This window comes from Struthio camelus, chromosome 4, assembly GCF_040807025.1.
Source record: "Struthio camelus isolate bStrCam1 chromosome 4, bStrCam1.hap1, whole genome shotgun sequence".
In the NCBI taxonomy this organism is placed as follows: Eukaryota; Metazoa; Chordata; class Aves; order Struthioniformes; family Struthionidae; genus Struthio; species Struthio camelus.
In genome coordinates, this window is record NC_090945.1 from 87038068 (window position 1) to 87046779 (window position 8712).

General features: G+C 65.5%; 1 protein-coding gene across 6 annotated transcripts in view; it reads right to left on the reverse strand.

The window, feature by feature from the left end:
* The window catches only part of SIGLEC1 (sialic acid binding Ig like lectin 1), a 28338-nt gene extending 22203 nt beyond the window's left edge, over window positions 1-6135 (reverse strand). For 3 of the 6 annotated variants that reach the window (XM_068943922.1, XM_068943921.1, XM_068943920.1), the window contains exon 1: window positions 68-983. Coding sequence is in view for 2 of the 6 variants with exons in the window: in XM_068943916.1 (XP_068800017.1) it covers window positions 5749-5926 (178 nt within the window). In the remaining 4 variants the exon portion in view is untranslated. The other 3 variants (XM_068943916.1, XM_068943915.1, XM_068943918.1) reach the window with 2 other exon arrangements.
* Between the last annotated feature and the right edge of the window lie 2577 nt (window positions 6136-8712).

Below are 8712 nucleotides of genomic sequence, written 5' to 3' on the forward strand. Positions count from 1 at the left end.
TGCCCAGCGAAGGGCCCTGGAACAGGCTCCTATGCGCCTATTTGCACGCGCTTGTTTTTGCACTCACCTTGAGCGGCCGCCGGCGGGCAGAGGCGGGGGACAGCCGGCAAAATCCCCGCGAGGGCTCCCGCGCCGGCACGCGGGTGCAGGAAACACGATGTTTCTTCAAGCCTCAATCACTGCAGACAGGCGGCAGCTGGGGCAGAGCCCGAGCAGGGGCCAAGGGGAAAGGGGTGCCGTCGGGACCCGGCTCTCCGGCGGGCTGGCACCGGCTGCCGCTTGCTCTCGCCCGGCCCGCCGGCCTCCCGGGACGGTCCCTGCCGAGTGGAGCTGTTGATCTGGTGCCTGGGGGCGAGGACCCAAAAAGTGCATCACTTCCCCGTTGCAGGGGGGCGGGTTTGGTCACTGCCTCCGATTTTGGGAAGTAGCCGACCATCAGCTGTTTCTTGCCTCTCGCGGCGCTGCTTTGGGGCAAGCACCCAGGCTCCCCGCCGGCCGTGGGGGGAGGCAGCCGGGCACCTTTGGGGGCTCCCGGAGCAGCACTCCTGCAGCTCTCCCCCGGACGTGCCCTTCTCTGGCCAGCGGCTGCTCTGCCCGCACAGACAGGCTGCCCGTCCCGGTGCTTGCAAGATGTTCTTAGACTGGGATGCTTGCATGTCTCCAAGGGGAGCATCTGGGAGGCTGGATTTGGGGGGAGAGGGTGGATATCCCACACTCTGGAGGCATCAATCTGCCAGGTGCCGTCGGAGGGGTCCTGGCCACCACCGGCGGCTCCAAACCGAGCAGCTCCGTGGCAGCGGCTCAGTGCAATCACCTGGGACCTTCTCCGGTCTCCATCAGCTGGCCAAACGCCCTCACCCCTCGGTCTGCACCCGCTCGGCCCCCCGCATCTGCAACGCCGCAGAGCAGGGTGGTAACGCCGACACGGGCCGCACGCAGCCCCCGGGGGGAGCGAGCCCGTCCCTACGGGCGCTCAGTGCCTCCTTTCAGGTGCTCATGCCCACCGCTCGGGGGGGGAGGGATCCGAACCCTGCGCGCTTGGCCCGAGCACTCCCCGCGGCCGGGAGACATTATCCTCCTTATCGTTTTGCAAGTCTTCAACTCAGCATGGCCAAAATAAGGAGGGGACTCCGCCAGCCCCCTGGAAGGGGGCTCAGCGCCTGCCACCGAGGCCGTGCCGGGACGCAGGGAGGCGCGGGGCTCACTAGGGTAAGGGGGCCCGACAGGGAGCGCTCGGGCCGAGCCCGGAGGCAGCAACCCCGCGGCACGCGCCTGGCTCTGCCGGAGGAGCCTGCGGACGCTCTCCGGAGGAGCGAGCTGATCCGCGGCCGCTTTGGAGCGGGATCCCGGTCCAGCCCTTGCAGCAGGCGCCTGGAACTGAAACAGAGGGAGGCTGCAGCACGGCACGAGCGCGCCTGGCCGCCGGCGCCCAGGGCCGGGGGCGTGGGAAAGTCCCCTCTCCCACCTCGGCCGGCCGGCGGCACCCCGCGCGAGCCCCTCCGTAGGGTCGTGCCCGCGTCCGGCTCGGCTCGGCTGCCTCCACGGAGGCCTCCAGCCTCCCGGAGCAGTCGCCCACGGCCGAGGCGCAGCGGCTGGGTGCGCGGAGAGCCTCGCGGCCGCTCCGCGGGACGGCCCGGCGGCTCCCGACCTAACGGAAACCCACGTCTGCACATTCCTGCGGCCGGAGGCGGCACCGCGCGCGCTTGCCAGCGGGCTGCGGGAGGCAGCCGGACTGCGTTTCCTGACGCAGCACTGAGCTGAGAAAGCCTGACTTAAGCAAATGCAGCCGCAGGGTATTTAGGCTCAGGCTGACCGGGGCCAGGAGCTCCGCCAAGGGCCAGGCTGGACCATCTGACCCCGAGGGGGACAAGCTTGCGGCAGCTAGACCCAGTTCCAGGCCTCGTTCTGCATCAGCCTTGTCGGCCCCCGCTCCCCTTCGCACGGCGCGCTTCTGCTTTCCCAGCTGCAGTCTCCTACTCAAGGTGTGGGTGCTGCTGGGCCTGAACAAGGTCTCTCACCCTCCACAGCTGCTCAGGGCAGCTCTGCTGCAAGCTGGACCCCACCTGGGTCTGGCAGCGCGAGCCAGAAGGTGTTCAGCCCGAGCTGGGGCAGTTGCCCAGGCTGCAGAAACACGGACCGCAGCCAGCTCCGGCAAGGCAGATGGAGCATCTCCACCCAGCGCTCCAGGAATGGTGGAGCCAGGCCAGGAAGCTCTCCCCCAGCACGGTGGGCAGACCCGAGTCTGCTCTGCCAAGCCTGAGGTTTGCCAAAGTCCCCGCTGATGGCTCCTTTGGAGTCGCTTTCAAAAAGTCATTTGGCTATCGGCGTTTCTGGAAGGACCGGCTCTGGGGCTAGTGCCCACAGATCCAGCTCAGGGGCCTCATTCCCACTCAGTGGCCGTGTCCTCAGGGTCAAAAGCCCACCTCGCTCTCCAGCCCCTCCAAGGTGGGGCAACCCGACTTGCTTGGCAGGCATGACTGAGCAACGCAACACCGAAACCCAGTGCTACTGGGCAGCTCCCAGCACTCGCTCCCATGCGTTTCCACCAGCTCTAGGCTTGCAGCCCTTCTGCCCACAGCCAGCCAAGCTGCAGAGACCCAAGAGCCTCCCCAAATCAGTGACACCAGCAACAGCAGAGTTTGCTCTACCCCTTCGATCACCCGTCAGCGCCATGTCATGCACGCAGAGGATGCCTGCCTCGAATAGTCCTCTGCACTGAGCTTTTACGCGGCGAGCAGTGTCCAGTTCCTCTTTCCAGGTCCTGGGGCATGTGTCTCAAGGGTGGTGTCCCTCTGCTAAAGGGAACTTTCTGGGGAAATCGAAACAAATGAACCAAATTAGTGAAGGTCTGCACCGTGCCCATGCAACGCACGCCCCGCGCCCCAAGGCGGAGGGGTGGCAGTCGCTGCACCCGAGGCACCGGTCTCCTCTTGAGAGGCAAAGCTCTCCCACCTGGCCCAGCCACCTCTCCCTCAGGGAGGTGCTTCCTGGCCAGCCCGGCCACCCCTACAAGTTTTGGGGAACGCTCTCGAGGTTGGTTACTTGTCGCTGTGTTTTGGAGCTCTTCAGCTTTTCTCCAGCACTCCCAGGGCTAGAAGCCTACTTTTCCCTTTAAAACACCCCACGAGCTGTGTTTTATCACCCACCCTGCTAGGTGCATGGTCAAGTCCTGGGAATCAGCAGCCTGGAAAATGCCACTCGGGTCAGGCCTGACATGCGCCGAGCAGACCGCTCTCAGCACGACTTGTCGCTGCAGGCAGCAGCGGTTCCCAGCCTCCAGCTCTCCCAGGCCTCCTGCACACCCCAACCTGGGCCCTCCAGCTGCCCATCCTCCCCACCCTGCCTTCCTCCTGTCTGCGCCATCCTCCTCCTCCCCTCGGTCACGGGAGAGCAGGGAGATGAGTACGAGATGGAGCAAACTTCCCCAGGCAAAAAAACAAGGGGGAAGAGGTGGAAATCCGTGTCTGGGCGGCTTGCTGCTCCCCCCAGGAGGGACGCGGCTGGCCGGCATACCAGGGCGATAAGGGGCTGCCCGGAGCATCCCAGGAATTTGAGGTGCGGGGTGCCGGCAGGGAGAGGCGAGGAGAGCACGGGCGGGAAGAGCGAGCATAAATCAGCCTTTCCACCCCGAGGGATTCCCCGCTAGCTGGGATACCTGCCAGCTGAGATCATCCGCCAAGCCGCGCTCCTCCGCGGCCCTGGCTGAGATGCTCCGGCCAGGCAGGTACCGGCACCCCCAGCTCCCGGACGGACTCGACCTCCCTCGGGAACGGCGGCGAGCCGGACTCGCAGAGGGAGCAGAGCACTGCACCGCTGCAGGAAAACTGTCCTCGTTGCCGGATCTCCAAAGGGCACGGCGGAGACCGACCGAGAATGGCCAGGTCCGGCCACGTGGCCATCGCCCTTCGAGCGCCCCAAGGCCGGCGGGACCCACGGGCAGCCCCCCGCCACGATTGCAGCCTTCAGAGTTTGCTGCATGGACCCGGCCGGGAGGAAGAGGAGGAGGAGGAACCCGGCACGGAGAGGAGGGAGCGCTCGGAAGTGGGGTCAGCACTCCTCCGCAGCCCTCCCGAAGGGTCACGCTGAACCGCCCGGGGGCACAGGCTGCAGGAAAAGTACAAATAAAATTAATAGCTGTTCCGCTGAGAGACGGGCAATAAAACGCCGGCTGGCCGAGTCCCGGCGCCGCTGGGCTCCGCGCTGGCACCTGAGTCAACAGAGGCTATTTTTCTTTGGGAAGGGGAGCGGGGACGGTGCAACCAGACACGGCGCAGGCGCTCACCCCACACCTCCGCCAGCCCCGTGCATGAGCCAGACCCGCGCTGGGGGGCTTGTGCATCGCCCCGCGCTGCAGCCGGCCGCACGTGGATGCCCTCCAACACGGGCATGCGGCTGGCGGGTATCAACCTCCACCCGTCCGGCCCCGCGACGCTGCTCCGTGCTGGCGCCAGAGGCGGTTTCCCGCGGCCCCCGGGTCCCCCAGTCCCGGGAAGCCAGCCCGGCTCCACTCGCACCGGGTCACTGTTGTCTTTGGCAGCGGAGGAGGCACGAGGCCGACGGGGCGCCGACCGGCCGTGAGCCCTTTGCAGCCCCGGCTCCCTCTCGCCTTTATCCGGGGAGGCTTTTCTGCACCTCGGCGGCTTGGGAAAAGCAGCGGGGGAAACGCGTGGGGCAGAGCATCTCCCCAGCTGCAGACCCCTGTCTATATATAAGCTCCGGCTTTGGATGGCCCTGCAAACGGCTATTTGTTTCCTTGCTTGCTCAAGCAGCGACTTCAGGCTGAGCCATTGCTCGACTCGAGCCGGACGCTTTGTTTGGCGTTCAACGCCTCCAGAAGATTTTAGCATGAGAGTGAGCAGAAGCAAAGCAAGCTTTTAAGCAAAAGCCGATTCCAAGTCCAACTTTCAAACAGAGAAAGTGCTGGAACGGCAGCACTTCGAGCGCTTTGAATTGCTGATCCCAGAGGTTTCCTTAGTTCAAGGAAAGAGCCTGGGTTTCTGCAAGAACAGACGAGAAAAATCTCCTTAAATTATTCCTGCAACATAGCGAGTAGTAAAGTACAATGTAACATGATATGACACGGCAGACGCCTGTGCCGCGCTCCGACGGAGCTGCACCCGCAACGCTCACTTATCTCCGCTGAACAGCTTGTTTTTTCTGCCGTTCAGTCCCCCAAGGACAGTCGCTCCCTGCTACATCAGCCGGCCGGCGCCTCGGCCCCGGGACGGAGCGGGAGGCTGCGCGGCCCCCGGGATGCTCGGCCCCGCGCAGCGAGCGCAGAGCGGGAGCAAAGCTGGAGGAGGCGCTGGGGACCCACAGCCCCATCCCGGACCCGTCACCGCTGCTCCACGGGACGTCCCCAGGCAAAGCAAGGGTATGCGCCTGCACGTGCCGTAGGGTACCAGGGACGCAGGCAGCACCTCGAGGAAACCCATGCCCCCTCGAGGTTGCTTCTGCCCCCCCCGGGCAGGGGGGCCGTGCCACGCGCAGGAGGTCCCGGGCTGCTCCGCGAAGAGCCCTGGAGAGAGCCAGGCCTGGGAGCGGGCACCGACGCCTGGCTGCCCGGCCCCATCCCCACCTCCTCCTGCACCTCACTCCCCTCCAGCTACCTCCTGCAAGGTGCAAACAGGCCAAAAGTGTTTCCCCCCTCCCTGTAGCGAGCCGAGGGAGGGTTGTGCCGCTATCCGGTGGCCGGGCTGCAAGCCGAAAGCTCGCCCACCCCCGGGATGGGGGGCAGCCCCAAAGCACCTGCATCCGGGATCGCCTGCACCGAGAGGCCAGCGCTGCACGAGCCCCTGCGCTCAAGGGCTGCGACATGGCCCAGGACAGTCCGGGCCGTTCCCAGCAGGAACAGGAACCAGGAGCCGAGGGGAAGGACGAGAGCGAGAACAGGAAGCAAAAGAGGGAACGTTAACTTTGCTCCCATCCTCCTCTCTAAGGGCGGGGAGCTTTCCCTGGCTGCCGGGGCCCCACATGTGACACCAAAAGTCTCCTTTCTTCAGGATCGGGGCCATCGCTCAGGGCCGCTTTGGGGAGCGCATTCGGATGGAGACGCTGCACCGACCACTGTGCTCCCCATTCCCTTCCCAGGAGGTGGGCATCATGGTCTCGCTCTCAGCTCCCCATCCTCCATGCCTCATCCCTGCACACGTTCTCCTCTACTACCCTTATTTTTAAGGAAAAGCCTGCTTTGTTCGCCATCTTACCATTACCATCACTCCTTCCAGGATCAGTCCTTGACGTTCAGCAGGGTACCACTGTACTTGTGCTCGCTGAGCTTCTTTCAACCACAGTTGTCCAAAAACCACTGTGAAAGCCTAGCACCCTGCTCCACAGCAGCACAAGCCACACAGCAGCAAGCTGGAGGGCCCCACAGTTGTCCAAGGCACTCAGAGGAGCTCACCAGGCTGCAGGGGTCCAGCAGCACCAAGCAGAAAGAGCAGACCTCCAGCAGCATCCTCTCTGCACCCAGCTGAGACACTGCTGCCTTTGGAGGAGCCAAGCCCAAGAGCAACAACAGGGACCAGCATCACCATCAACAGCTACTACTCCAGAAGACCTTGTGTGGAGAAGACCCTCCCTGCAGACCTTTCAACACCTCCTGAAGCCACCTGGGAGCTGCTGGGGCAGGGCAGGCTCAGCTGCCTGCAATGAGGAGAGGAACGAGCTGCTCTCCACCTCCACCTCCACCTCCACCTCCACCTCCACCTCCACCTCCACCTCCACCTCCACCTCCACCTCCACCTCCACCTCCACCTCCACCTCCACCTCCACCTCCACCTCCACCTCCACCTCCACCTCCACACAGGTGGGACAAGGAGGGCTGATCTTCAGCCAAGCAATTCAGATTGGACACCTGGAAATGCTTCCTAACGGGGACACAGGTGATGTGGTGGGATGGGGGCTGGAACGGGGCGGGTGCCCCATCACTGGGGGGTCTGGGGCTAAGCAAAGACGCGTCAGGGCTGGGCCGGGGAAGATGGCCCTCACCGGGCGGAGGGATGGACCAGGTGGCTCCTCAGGGACCTCTTGAGCCTATCGCCAGGACTAGGCATGCAGCCTCGCCTACCCACCTGCGTGTGGTCTTAGGGGCTGTATGACCTGTGTCCCCAGTGCCATGGCCGGGACATCTAATGAGATGGGTCACCAGCTGGTTTGGTGCTCCAGACACCCACCGCCCGGACACGGCCATCTGGAGCCTGCTGCCGGGGAAGGCCAGCCGCTGCCCCGACGGCTCGGGATGCTGCCGAGCCCGCCGCGGCGCCGGGAAGCGGAGCCCCGTCCACCCCGGCTCACGGCGGTGGAGGACGGGACGCGGGGAGCCTACTCAGCTGGAAACGAAGGCAGCGTTTGAAAGCGCCCCGGGAGGGCCGCTGTCAAGACGATCTCCCCGACGCGGCTCTTCCCCTGCGTCGCGTTGCTAATAGCGGCCAAGGTCGTGGGAGGGAGGCGAGAGATGCTCTGCTCTCCGCCTCGTCTCCGGCGGCAGCCGCTTTCCTATGCCCCTTCACCTCTTGCTCCTCGTTTTTTCTCCGCTCGTGGTTCGTCAGGCCCCCGAACGGCCGCTCTTCCCCAGGGGATGCTGCAGAACGGGGCCGCAGGGCGCTCTGCCCCGGGCTGCAGCCGCCCGCGCAGGGCCAGGCGGAGGCGGGTGGCACCTGCGGTGGCTTTGGTGGCACCTAAGGGTGCCCCAGCGCGAGGCCAAGCCTGGGCCAAGCAGCGGCTCCAGGAATAGAGATTTGTGCCGTGCCGTCGGCTCTGCCCGAGGCCCTGCTCCTGTGCTGAGCTCCTCGGCACCCCGAGAAAGGAGAAAATGCTCCCGCCTGGACGGGGTGAATTAATAGAGAAAAAGGGTCTCTCCAAGGCAGTCGGGGAGCTGAGAAACTCAGCGAGCAGCTGGCCTGGCCCCGCCGCGGGAGGTGCCGCGCACGGCGCTGAGCGCTCCCTGCGGCAGGCGAGGAGCGCGTCCCGCCGGCAGCCGGAGCCTCCGGCTTGCTGGGATTTTCTGGGCTCAACAAAAAAAGCCTTGGAAGCCCCCGGGCAGCCAAAATCCCGGGGAAAGAGTGGGAGCATGGCCGTCGGGCATCCCGGCAGCTTCCCAGCGGCATCCCGGCCGGTGCTCGCAGGCTGCAGCGGGGATCGGGGCGAGCGGGGAGAGCCAGCAGCCCCGGCACGGCGTCGGCACCCCAGGGCGATGCCCAGAGACCCGGCACCACGAGCGGACCTGCAGCCCCGGAGGGTGCAGAGGTCTCGAACACAAAATTGCTCTGCAGTTCCTCCCCGCCCGGACCCTCACACCGGGTTTATTTTCCTTTCCAGGGAAAACTCCCGCTGACCCAGCCCCGAAAATATTTACTGACTCGTCGCCTGAGCTGCAGAGGACTGGAGCAGGGCCGGGGTGGTCCGACGGCGGAGGGCCGGCCCCTCTCCCCGCATCTCCGCGCTGGGGACCGGGGTTCACGCGTGCTCTCCATTAATGTCTAATGCACGATCCCGCCCGGCTAATGCTTTCCAGACACCCCGCCGCAGCGGGCTGGGAGCCATGGGTGTGATGCAGCGCTGCGCGAGCACCCACGGACCCCCGAGCGTCGGCGGCGCCGCCGCGGGCCGGGCCAGCGTCCCCCTCGGAGGCCCCAGCCCCGTCTGCAGCCCGAAGCCGCTCTCCCCGGGTCCAAATCCCATTTCCACCCGGGCTTTCACATCCCACCCTGC